Below are 13,658 nucleotides of genomic sequence, written 5' to 3' on the forward strand. Positions count from 1 at the left end.
GTGTTTAAATATACTTTTGCTCTATAGTTTATATTAGTAATCAAAGTTGAACATACTTGTTAAAGTGTTCTTTATAAAAGTCAAGATGGCACATTCTGAGGAAATACTTTTTTAAGTCATAATGTCTGCATTATAGAAAAAAACAAATTATTAAAATATAATCTCTGTTTCTTTGGCATATTGTATAACTTTCTCATTTTCACGCCTATTTTAGAACATTTTTTTTTTTTATTGCAAAACTAATCTTTAAGTTCAAAATGGGAAAATGAAGGCACCCACAAAGCGGAATCAGCTATGAGCCAAATATCCATAAAGACTTAGCTTTTAGTTGTTAGTTATTATTCTCTGGTAGACCAAACTTTTTTTTAAAAGTTTAAAATAATGGGGGTGCCTGGATGGCTCAGCCAGTGGGCATCCGACTCTTGATCTCAGCTTAGGTCTGATCTGAGGATCATGAGTTCAAGCCCTGCAGTGGGCTCCACACTGGGTATGAAGCCTACTTAAAATCTAGTTTAAAAAAAAAAAAGTTGTTTTCTGTTGTTGTTGTTTTTGTTTTGGGTTTTTTTTTTTTTTTTAGTTTAAACTCAAGAGTATGGGCAAAAGGAAGGTCATACATTATTAATGTCAGAATACATAGGTTTCTTATGGTATTACAAAGCAGGCATCAGAAAGGATGGAATCAGGAACCAGGAGCTGTTAGGAATCAAGAAGGCTGCCACTCATTCATTGTATGTGTATCCTTCTCTCACTGCTTGGTCTCTCATTTCTGTCTCTTAGCAGATCAGTTTTCCAGTATATGTGCTAGTAGATGACTGCCTGAACTTCATTCAGTAGACCAGGATCTCCTAACCTCAGTTTTTAATTTCAGTGGGAGATAATCCAGTGGCACTCACTGTGTTCAGGGCCTGCCTCTGATACAGTCAGAGGGAACTCTGGGGCAGGGCCTTATGATGCAAACATGGCTGCTATGTCTCCCCCAGGGGGTGTGGAAAGAGCAGTGCTCAGACAATGGTGAAAGAGTAAGGTTGGCAAATGCCTCAGAAAGTGTCTACTCCTTCTGTTTTATGGCTTGTAAATAGAGTTGACATATTAAACTCCTCGTTTTTATCAAGTATTAACAATTTTTCCATATTGTCTCCAGAAGCCTGGTCTTCCTGGCTCACCATCTGGATAGTATTTCACATGGTTATAATTTACCACCAAAAACTCCAATGATATGGACAATGATTATCTGTTTTTCTAAGACTAAATTTTCCCAGTCTTTTCTTTCTTTTATTAAAAGTGTTTTAGATTTTTATTCAAATTTGTTGATCCTCTTCTTTGACTTCTAGTCTTAAATTGAGATTTGGTAAATATTTGATTGTTTTCTCCTAGATTGTCTATAATCATATTCATTCATTAAGCAAATGCTGAGCCTCTACTGTGTGCCAAGAACCACTGAAGGTGCTGGAGATCCAACAGTGAACAAAACCAGACAGCCCCCACACTCTCAGAGCTTATGTCCTAGTGGGAGGAGATAGACCAAATGTAAATACACATATAATGTCAGGCAGTGAGGAGCAGAAAAATAAAACAGGTTGAAAGGGATAGAGAGTGATGACATGGGGGGTGGGGCTGTTAGTTTGGAAAGCCTGTAAGGGAAGGCCTCTGTGAGCAGTTAAGGAGTGAGGCCTGAGGATATCTGGCAGAAGAGCCTTGAAAACGACAGGCAAGCAGGTGTAAAAGCTCTGGGATGGGGGAGCACTTGGCATATTTAAAAAAGAAAGCTGTCAGGTTGCCCAGGGGAGGGAAAGTTGGGGGAGAGAGGTAAAGTCAGGAAAATAGCCAGAGGCCCAGCCCTGTTTACAGGGTTTTGAGTAAGCAATGCTATGTGGAAGAGTGTGTTAGGATGTGAAACTCTCAAATTGCTAATCACTAATCTTTATACCCTTCATTGAGCAATCTTTCCTTTTCCGTTGTTCATGCCTTTCTCCTACTTTTTAAGATTTTATGCTCTTTTGTTTTCTATTCTCTTTCATTGCTTCATCTGTCTCTTCTTTTGCAAGTATCTCATTTTTAATGATTGTTTTTGTAATGTGTAAAGATCTGATAAGGTTTCTCTGACCCTTCTTTTTTTGAAGATTGTCTTTGACATTCTTACCTGTTCTCCCAGATGACATTTAAAATAATTTCTTTTCGGTTCTTAGTAAACATACCACTGATATGTTACTGAAGTTACATTCTGTATAAATTCCTTTGAGGAATGTTGACATTTTTATTTAGTGTTCTCATTAAAGGACAAATTTATATCATGTAAAAATTTAAATATTGGATCATTCCTGGTTTTTATTTTGTTGTGTTTGATAAAAGATGTACAATTTTGAATTGATTGGTTATGGTGCTCATTTGGGTAAGGAGTCTTTTTCATTCAGCTCAAAAAGCATTTTATTTAATTCTTACTTGTACCAGGCACTTTAGGCATTGAATCTAGAAATGAAGGCTCAGTACTGGAATTTCAGCTAGTTGGCAGGGGTTTGGAATTTATTTTTGGTGTTAGGGCAGAATTCTGTGAAAGAAATCACATTGTCCTCCTCTTCTTTGCCTAAAGGGATAATTTCTCAAAAGTGCCCTGTAGATAGAATAAAAATAACAGTTGGCAGACCTCTTTATTAGCCCTCTTCCTATATGCTAGCTAGAAAACCTAAAATGGCTATTATAAATTTTTCCCCACTAAAGAAGTAATATATAATTAGTCCAAGTTTTGCCCATCAGCAGTCCTATTAAATCTGCCTTGAAAATCTGAAATCCTTAAACTTCTCTCTGTATTTTCTGCAGTCTCCAGTTTTTTCTATGACTACCTTTCTAGTCCAAACCACTATTATCTTTTTCCTAGACTATTGATATTGCTTTGTAACGATTTCTCTGCTTTTCTCTTGCCCACACTTACAAGGTATTTTCCACACCGTAGCCATGGTGATCTTTTAAAAAATGTTCTTATTATAGAATTTATCAAAGCTTAAAAAATAGAATAGTATAATTAATTGATGGACTCCTCTCTCTCCAGGTATTCTCAAAACTGACCACTCTCCTGTTACTATGTTGTGTATAAATGTTTTAGTAGAGGGGCGTCTGGCTGGCTCAGTCCGTTGAGCATGTGACTCTTGATCCTCAGGGTTGTGAGTTCAAGCTCTCGTTGGGTGCAAAGATTACTTAAAAATAAAATCTTTAAAAAATGTATTTCAGGGACGCCTGGGTGGCTCAGTTGGTTGGACGACTGCCTTCGGCTCAGGTCATGATCCTGGAGTCCCAGGATCGAGTCCCGCATCGGACTCCCAGCTCCATGGGGAGTCTGCTTCTCTCTCTGACCTTCTCCCCATTCATGCTCTCTCTCACTGTCTCTCTCTCAAGTAAATAAATAAAATCTTTAAAAAAAAAATGTATTTCAGTATATTTATAAAAGGGCTCCTTTAGAAAATATAACCATGTGATGGTTGCATAGCTCTGAATATACCGAAAACTACTGAATTAACTGTACATTTTAAATGGGTGAATTATATGGTATGTGAATTATATCTCAACCGAGCTGTTAAAAAGCATTGATATAATAACTTTATCCTGTTAGTAAAAGTTTTACAAAATCATCAAGTAGCCAGAGTTTACATTTCCCCTATTATCCTTCTTCTTCTTTTTTTTTTTAAGATTTTATTTATTATTTATTTGACAGAGGGAGAGGTCACAAGAAGGCAGAGAGGCAGGCAGAGAGAGAGAGGGGAAAGCAAGCTCCCTGCTGAGCAGAGAGCCCGATGCAGAGCTCAATCCCAAGACCCTGAGACCATGACCTGAAGGCAGAGGCTTTACCCACTGGCCTCTGAGGGCCACCCAGGCGTCCCTCCTATTACCCTTCTTAATACTACTTTTTAACACATTGACAGTTTTAAACAGAAGTCAGAGCCTGTTACTCTTTTTCCTAAAGCTCTTCAGTGGTTCTTCATCATACTTAAAATAACCTAAACCCCTCTGCTGACTCACAACGGTGTGACCTACGAAGCCTTGACACGATGTGGCTTCTGAGGTCTATCTCTCTTGCCCAGTAAATTGTTTTCAGTGTTCTGTCTGTTGGAATGCCCTTCCCCTATATTTTCTCAAGACCAGATCCTTCCTTTCAGTTTAAACACCTTTTCCTCAGAAAGGCCTGCCCTGATCAGTTGCCCAGTCTCCAGTCTAAAGTGGTGTCCTAGTCATTCTCTATCATATCATTCACTTAGGATTGGCATAGCATAATATATTATCTAACATGTAATTTTTTAAAAAGATTTATTTTAAAGAGCTGGATGGGAGGTGGGGAGAGAGAGAGAAAATCTTAGACTCCCCACCGAGCACAGAGTCTGATGCAGGGCTTGATCCCAGGACACTGAGATCATGACTTGGGCCGAAATTAAGAGCGAGATGCTTAAATGATTGCGCCACCCAGGTGCCCTTTTGCCATGTAATTTTTATTAATGTACTATCTTTTTCTCTTTTTCTATGCCTACCCTGCCCCTCTCCATTTTTTTCTGTCCTGTTCACTGCTGAATCCCCAATGCCTAAAATATTAATTGGTGCATAGTAGATCCTTGTTAGGAGAAATTCCTACAAAAGACTGCCTAACACCACAGCCAGTGTTTGGTATTTATAAAAAGATTATTTGATCAGCCATCAAAAAGATTGAAATCTTTGCCATTTGCAACATCATGAATGGAACTAGAGTGTATTATACTGAGTGAAATAAGTCAGACAAATATGATATCCTCAGGTGGTATTTAAGAAACAACACAGATGAATATAGGGGAAAGGAAAAGAAGGAAAAATAAAAGATAAAAACAGAGAGGGAGACAAACTGCAAGAGACTCTTAACTATAGAGAACGAACAGGGTTGCCGGAGGGGACATAGGTGGAGGAGTGGGCTATGTGGGTGATGGGCATTAAGGAGGGCACTTGTGATGAGCCCTGGGTGTTGTATGTAAGTGATGAATCACTAACTTCTACTCCTAAAACCAATACTACATTATATGTTAACTAACTTGAATTTAATTTATTTAAAAACTTGTTTGATAGAATATGTTACCTTTCTTAAACCAGTTAGCTACATTAATTTGAAAGTACCATTTTCTACTTCCAGGTTCGGAGATGACTATATTTATTTATTAATTTTTTTAAACTAGCTTGCTTCATACAGTGGCCTGCTCACTTCAAAACTCAAAATAGTAACTTTAACAAATTCTGTTTTTTTGTTGTCTGGCAAAACATAGAAGGTTGGCATGTATGATATTGCAGAACGTTTCATAATGCCTTACTGGTTTCATTCTCCATTATCACTTTTTGCTTTTGTCCTCAGTTGTGGACCATCATGCTCTTAGCTTGTGAGCTTTCTCTGCTACTTGTTTTCTGGTGAAGCAGCTTAAGAGTGACTGTGGTAGACCAAATAATGGCCCCCTTAAAGATTAGTTAAGTGATCAGTTAAGATCTTGAGATAGGGAGATAATCCTGACCTATCCAGGAGGGCCCGGTGTACTCACAATTGTCCTTATGAAGTGGAGGGAGCTCAGAACATTGAGAAAACCTAAGGATGTCAGCAGCGGTTGGAGTGATGTACTTTGAAGATGGGGGGGCCACATATTAACGAATGTGGAATTTATTAAAGCTTAAAAAATCTAATAGTATAATTAATTGATGGACTCCTCTCTCTCCAGGTATTCTCAAAACTGGCCACTCTCCTGTTACTATGTTATGTATAAATGTTTCAGTAAAGGGACGCCTGGCTGGAATGGCCAAATGGCCTCCAGAAACTAGATAGGGGTAAGGAAATAGATTGTCCCCTAGCCTCCAGAAAGGGTGAATCCTGTCTACACCTTGATTTTTGGCCCCAGCAAAACGGATTTTGGACCTCTGAGCTCCCCAACTATGAAAGAATTCATTCTTACTGTTTGAAGTCACTGAGTCTGTGGTACTCAGTGTACCAGGTACTTGGTGTAGCAGCCATGGGAAACTAATACAATGATTTTAAAGTAAGAAGGCTTGAAGGATCATAGAACCTGTACAGAGTGCTCTGAGGTTACTTTTGCTTGATGGCTTAATGGTTAGCTACCAAAATGAGGGCCAGAAAGAGTTGAAATGGCAGCTTCAGGTGGGTAACTTGGCAGAAGAAGAAAAAGGTGTGGCCATTGGAATAATTAAAGAATTTTATATGCTATAATAGCATGTTTTATATACAATTAATTTCTTGGTTTCTTTCTTTTCTTGTATTTTATACAGATCAGAAACCCCTTGACCTTGCTCAGGGTGCTGAAATGAAACACATTCTTATCAGTAATAAGGTATGTAGTAATGGACTACTTGCATATGATCCTTTTTAGAAAAGATTTTGAATTCTTGAAATATGTGGCTGACATTTTTTAATGAAAACGTATTCTTAATAGGTTGTCTACAAAGTGTTGAAACGATATGAAGGCCCTCTCTGGAAGGTAGGCTGGGATTATTTTTTTATTTATAAAACCAGAAAGAATTCTCAGGGGTCCATTTTTGTAAAATAATAATAAAAATAATAAATTTAAAGGGTGCCTGGGTGGCTCAGCTAGTTGGGCATATGCCTTCAACTTGGATCATGGTCTCAGGTTCCCGGGATCAAGTCCTGCATCAGGCTCCGTGCTCACTCCATTTCCCTCTGCCTGCTGCTTCCCAGGCTTGTGCTCTTGCGCTCTCAAATAAAATTTTTTTTAAAATTTAAAAATTATTTCTGATACAATCTGTCTTGGATCTGACAACATTGACCATTTTCTGTAGCACTGGGCTTCGTTAGGCTTCCACTTATTGTAGCAATTGCTGTCCTTTGTGTTGATGGTCTGACACTTCTAGGTGATAAGCTTATACAGAACAGAGTGGGAGAACAAATTCTTTTCCTTAATCATGGAATTACAATGTTTTTGTCATAAATATCGAACTAGGGAAGACTTAATAGGAATTTATACTTGAATTGTCACAGAGCACACATATAAAATCTGGTTCTAAGAATATCTTTGCATTTTGGAATTCAGTTATGTTCTAGAATTGACTATTTTAGAGCATGCATTTTTTTTGCACTTGCAAGTGCTGCCTCTATATATTTATGCTCAAGTATGTCTATATGATATAAAATCAGAATACTCTTTATTCAGCATTTCATCCCAGACTTTGTCTTTGAAGTCCACAGCTGAAAACCTTCCTATAAATATTCCTGAACAATATTGTTAGAACCATAAAGAGTGTTCATTGTTGATCTTATTAGTATGGCATTTCTTCTATTCCTGTCCCTCTGTTGTGTTACGTTTTCATTAATGCACTGACTACCTTAGTTCATATTTGATACTTTTTAAAATTAAAAAAAATTTTTTTAAAGATTTTATTTATTTGTAAGAGCACAAGCAGGGGGAAGTAACAGGCAGAGGGAGGAGCGGCAGGCTCCCCGCTGAGCCAGGAGCCCAGTGCAGGGCTTGATCCCAGGACCCTGAGATCATGATATGAGCCAAAGGCAGGCGCTTAACCAACTGAGCCACCCAGGCACCCCGATCGGTTTTTTTCTTTAATTTTTTTTGAGAGAGAGAGTGTGTGTGTGAGTGTGGGGAGTAGCAGAGGGAGGAGGACAAGCAGACTCCCTACTGAGCACAGAGCCTGATGTGGGACTCCATCCCAGGACCCTGACATCATGACCTGAGCCAAATGCAGACTCTTAACTAACTGAGCCACCCAGATGCCCCCATGTTTGATCATTTTTTAAATGTTCATTAGTACTGTCTAGATGAAAGACTACGATAGAACTTTCATAACTTAATTTTTATCAGTTAGGTATTTAAATCTGGATGAGTCACTTCAGAAAATCATTGCCAATTTTTCCCTTAGAGTTCAAGATTTTTTGGCTGGAGATTATTCTGGGTAGTGTTAGAACATGGAGTCCTTTCGTGGTATAGGAAACAGTAAGTATTATCTTGATACTTATTAAATTTCACTATCTAAATTTTGAGAGATTAAAAGTTTTCACTTAACTCTTTTCCTTTTGTCTTGTTAATTTAAAATTTATTTTGAAGGCCTGATGCAGTCCGTAATATTTATCGCCAGGGATGCAAGCATCTAACTCAAGCAGTATGCACGGTAGGATGACACATGCATCTTTTGCTCAAACCATGAAGTCAGTTTTGCAAGTAAATGCCCAAAATTATTTTTATAAGCTGCCTTGTAAAATCTTGGGGGTAGCAGGCACTTGTATTTTTATTTGAGAACAAGAAAAATTGTGGAAGTTCTTGTTTTAAAAATATAATCAATTTTTATTTCCACGTATTGTGGGATGGGAGATGAGTTACCTGAAAACACAAATGCCTTTAACATTTTGTTTTTGTATGTGTATGTATGTATATTCACACATACATGTGTATATAACTATGTGTGTATGTCCTACATGTATGTGTGTATTTATATCTGGGTAAATTGGAATAACGGAAGTTTTTCTGGTGTTAAAAATTAAAGCCTGCTTCAAAATTGGGATTCTTGGGTTCTCTGTGTTCACTCTTTATATTTTTATCAACCAGGAGAAAAAAGGTGTTTCTCCTCTGTAGAGATTAGTCTAAGACTGGAGCCTAGACATACTTTCTTATTTCCTACTTCAGATCCTTTAGGGTGGTCAACACATCGTGGGAATCCATCTGCTCTTTAGAGCACAGCACCTGCCTTTCCCAGGGCGAACACCCCCCAGAAGACCAGGTGTTCCCCTTGGGGAGTCACAGACAGGGCCCATTCCCCAGAAGTACAGCCAGTTTACACAGCCGGCCCCTTCAGAGTCCTCCCACCCTGTGTTCCTTTCACATTGGGCTGGAGATCCAGGGTCCTCCTCTCATCTTACCTGTGTCATCTTGTTGTTTTCTCTTTCAGGGCAATCCTGGCCATTCTTTTCTGTCCCTGCTGTAGACATATCTACTTAATACCAAGCTTTTTCCTCAGCTGGGCCCTTTATCTGGTTCTTGGCTGCCTTAGATCAAAAAACAAAGGAGGTGCTCTGCCCACGCTTTTAAAATTTCTTGCTCTTTCACTTCTGTGGGATTGGTCAGCCCTTGCTGTATTATGCCTCACCTTGTGTTATAACTTTTGTTTCTCCTGTACATGTGTGCTTAAAGCCGACTTTTATGAGTCATGTATAAACACAAGCTGCTGAGCGTCCCCTGTGTGGCTGCTTTAAAGCACTCTGTCTACTTTGTAGTTTCTTAAAGTAGAAGATGAGGGTATCGATTTGAGACCTTTTTTTCTGATAGTGTTTCAACTGTTTCTTAATTTTTTTCATTGTGCAGTTCAGTGACCTTAAGTACCTTTGTATTTTTTTGCAGTGTCAGCACCATTCATCTCCAGAACTCTTTGTTTTCCCAAACTAAAACTCAGTACTCTTCAGTCACTTGTTCCGTTTCTTTCTATTCCCAGGCCCCGACAGCCACCATTCTACTTCCTGTGTCTATGAATTCGACCTTGTTAGGTACCTCATATAAGTAAATACAGGCAATATGTGTCCTTCTGTGACTGGCTTATTTTCACTTATATCCTCAAGATTCATCCGTGTTACAGCATGTGTCAGAATTTCTTTCCTTTTTGAAAAAATTTAGTTGTGGTAAAATACATAACATAAAATTCACTATTTTAACCATTTTTAAGGGTACAGTTCAGTAACTACTGTAGTTCAAGCTACTGAACTGAACTGTGTTTACTTTGTTGTGCAACACATCTCTGGAACTTTTTCTTGCAAAACTGGAACTCTGTCCATTGAGCAACTAACTGCCTATTTCCCCTATCCCCAGTGCCTTGCAACCATTGTTCTAACTTTTGGTTTCTTTGAGTTTGACTACTTCGATCCTCCTGCTAAGTGGAATCATACAGTTTTATGTCTTTCTATGACTGCCTTACTTCACTTAGTCTGATATCCTCAAGAATCATTTATGCTGTAATATGTGACAGGATTTCTTCCCCCCCCCCCCAAAGGCTAAATAATATTCCATTGTTTGTATAGGCCACATTTATTTATGCATTCATCTGTCAGTGGGCATTTGAATTGCTTCCACCTCTTGGTGATTGTGAATAATGCTGCAGTGAACGTGGATGTGCAAATAATCTCTTCAAGATCCTGCTTTTGGATCTAGACCTAGAAGTGGAGTTGCTGAATGATATGGTAGTTCTATTTTTAACTTTCTGAGGAATTTCCCTGCTGTTCTCCATAGCAGCTGGCGCATTTTATGTTCACACCGACAGTGTGCAAGGGTTCCAATTTCACTTTCTCCACATCCTCATCAGCACTTCGTTCCCCCCCCCTTTTTTTTTTTTAAATTGAGCATCCTAATGAGTTTGAGGTGGTATCTAATTGTAGTTTGACTTGGGTTTCTGTAATGAATGGATGTTGAGGATCTTCTCATGTGCTTCTTAGGCATCGTACATTGTCTTTGGAGAAATATCTGTTTAAGTCCTTTGCCCATTTTTTTTCCCCCAAAGATTTTATTTATTTATTTGACAGAGATCACAAGTAGGCAGAGAGGCAGGCAGAGAGAGAGGAAGGGAAGCAGGCCCCCCCGCCGAGCAGAGAGCCCGATGCGGGACTCGATCGCAGGACCCTGAGATCATGACCCCAGCCGAAGGCAGCGGCTTAACCCACTGAGCCACCCAGGCGGGTTTGGTTTTTTTGTTGTTGAGTTGTAGAAGTTCTTTGTATATTCTGGATATAAACCAGTATATGGTTTGCAAATATTTTCTCCCATTCTGTGGGTTGTCTTTACACTCTGTTGACAGTGCTCTTTGATACATAGAAGTTTTTAATTTTGATAATCGAATTTATCTATTTTTTCTTTTGTCACTTGTGTTTTTGTGTCATGTCCAAGAAACCCTTTCCAAGTCCACTGCTTTGAAGCTTTATCCCTATGTTTCCTTTATGAATTTTATAGTTTCAGCTCTGACGTGGAGGGATAGATTTCTCTTGAGGCCTCTTTCCTTGGGTTGCAGATAGCTGCCTTCTTGGCAGCTCTCCCATGGCTTTACTTTGTGTGCAGGCAGGCATCCCTGGTTTCTCTTCCTCTTATGAAGGATACCAGTCTTGCTGAATTAGGGCCCCACTCTTGTGACCTCATTTAATCTTAATTTCCTCTTTAAAGGCCCTGTTTACAAATAGTCTCATTGAGGGTTGGGGTTTCCACATATGAATTTGTGGAGGACACAGTTCCGTCCATGATAATCACTATAGTCACTCCAGCTCTCATACCGGTACTGTTTATATTGTATATCTTTTTCCATCCTTTTGCTTTCAGCCTATTTATGTGTCTCAATCTAAAATAAGTCTCTCTCTCCTTTTTTTAAAAAAAATATATTTATTTGAGAGAGAGAGAGAGAATGAGAGAGAAAGCATGAGAGGGGGAAGGTCTGAGGGAGAAACAGACCCCCTGCTGAGCAGGGAACCCGATATGGGACTCTATCCCAGGACTCCAGGATCATGGCCTAAGCTGAAGGCAGTCACTCAACCAACTGAGCCACGCAGGCATCCTAAAATAAGTCTCTTACTGAGAGCATACACTCGTATCTGGTATTTTTATCCAGTTTGACAATCTCTGCCTTGTGATAGGAATGTTTAATGAGGGATGCCTGGCTGGCTCTGTCAGTAGAGCATGTGACTTTTGATCTAGGGGTTGTGAGTTTGAGCTCCATGCTGTGTATAGGCATTACTTTAAAAGTAAAATCTTAGAGTGTTTAATGAATTTGTACTTAATGTTGTTATTAATATAGTTGGGTTTCTCTCTGCCATTTTGCTGTTTCTGTATTTGTTTTGTTTGTTCTTCATCTTCTACATAAGATACGTATGTCTCATATGCAATTTTCTTTTGTTTGTATTTTACTATATTTTAAAATTATTTCTTAATAGGTGCTCTGGGTATTATAATATACATCTTAATCCATCAAAAACTACTACTTCATTCCATACTTACTGTGCTTTAATATAGTTCCACTTCCTACCCCTTCCTTTGTCTTTATTATTGTTATATATATCATGACTCTACATGTTTGAAAACTCAGTGATACAGTGTTATATCTATTGCTTTATACAATTTGTATGTTTCTTTTAAAATATTTTTATTGAGCTTTGCCCAGTGGCAGTATCATAGCCAATGAGATTTATCTGTGGCACGGTTGTTGCTAATTAAAATGTTTTTATTGAACTATAATTCACTTCATATACAGTTCACCCACTTGAAATGATTCAATAATTTTTTTGTATGGTCAGACACTTTATTTTTTTTGGTGCATGTATGGGACCATTTCCTTGCTCTGAGATAGCTCAGTTCCTTCCTTTATCCTCTGTCCTATTATTGTCATATATATTACACCTCAGTATGTTACAAGCTCATCCATACAATTTTACAGTTGTGTGAATTGCTTTAAATTATTTGAGAAAAGAGAAAGTCTATACTCTGTTAGAATTATCTATGCAATTAGCTTCTGTTTTTCCCCCCTTGTTTGATATCACTTTATTTTAGTCTAAAGAACTTTTTTTTACTCTTTTTTTAAGGTATACGTAATGAATTGTCTGAGTCTTTTTTTAATTTGGGAGTGTATTTTACCTCCATTTTAGAATAATATTTTTATAAAAGAGAGAAATTTTCTTTCAGCACTTTGAATATGTCATCCCCTTACCTCTGTCCTTCGTTATTTTTGATGCAAAGTCAGCTGTTAATTTTACTATGCTTCCCCTGTGTTTGAGGAGTCCTTTTTCTCATTGCTTTCAATATTTTCTGGGTTTTGGCTGTCAGTAGTTTGACTAAGATATATCTAGATATAGATCTTTCTGAATTTATCCTACTTGAGTTTATTGAGCTTCTTGAATGTCAAATATTTTCATTGAACTTGGGAAATTTTCAACCATTATTTCTTTAAATATTTTTTCAGCTTTTTTTCTCTCCTTCTGTGACTTTGTCCATTGGTACATGTGATAATGTCTTGCATTTTTCCCCCTTCCATCTCAGATTATCTTTTTTTCTTTTTTGAAGACTTTATTTATTTGAAAGAGAGAGAAGCAGCAAGAGAGGAAATACAAGCAGTGGGAGAGGAAGAGGGAGCAGCAGGCTTCCTGACCAGCTGAGAGCCCAATATGGGGCTTGATCCCAGGACTCTGGGATCATCACCTGAGCAGAAGGCAGAAGCTTAACAGACTGAGCCACCCAGGTGTTCCCCCTCCCCACTCCCAATCTCAGATTATCTTGAGTGAATTTTTCATTTCAGTTCTTGGAATTTTCAAATTTCCATTTGTTTTTTTTTTTCATAACTTGCATCTTTTTATTGATGTTTTCTGTTTGATGAGTTATTGTCATTATGCTTTCTTTTAATTCTTTATGATTTACTTTAGTTTTTTAACATTTTCATGAGAGCTTTTTAAATGTCTGGCTCATTTGCCAGTTTGTTGCCTGGCCGAATATTTTTAGACCTCATCTTCTGTGATTTTGGCCTCTCCTGATTCTTTGCTACCAAGATTGCTATTGTTTTGAGAAAGCCGTAGAATTGGATTTTTTAGAGCCCTACTCTAAAGTTAGCCCCAGTGTTTAAAGCCTGCCTCATAATGATACAGTTTGCCACAGAGAAAGGAGGAGGGGGAAATGGAGCGG

General features: G+C 38.2%; 1 protein-coding gene and 1 non-coding gene across 2 annotated transcripts in view; both read left to right on the forward strand.

The window, feature by feature from the left end:
- Positions 1 to 13,658, forward strand: part of OSBPL1A (oxysterol binding protein like 1A) — a 230,070-nt gene that overhangs the window by 65,336 nt on the left and 151,076 nt on the right. Inside the window, 4 exon segments of the mRNA XM_032309390.1 lie at positions 6,271 to 6,332; positions 6,435 to 6,479; positions 7,891 to 7,964; positions 8,076 to 8,139. Coding sequence (XP_032165281.1) covers positions 6,271 to 6,332; positions 6,435 to 6,479; positions 7,891 to 7,964; positions 8,076 to 8,139 — 245 coding nt within the window.
- On the forward strand, positions 12,139 to 12,286 carry LOC116572512. The gene has a single exon (XR_004278373.1). It is a non-coding gene; the product is annotated as a U4 spliceosomal RNA (small nuclear RNA).

The sequence above is a fragment of the Mustela erminea genome, chromosome 13 (genome assembly GCF_009829155.1).
Source record: "Mustela erminea isolate mMusErm1 chromosome 13, mMusErm1.Pri, whole genome shotgun sequence".
NCBI lineage: Eukaryota > Metazoa > Chordata > Mammalia > Carnivora > Mustelidae > Mustela > Mustela erminea.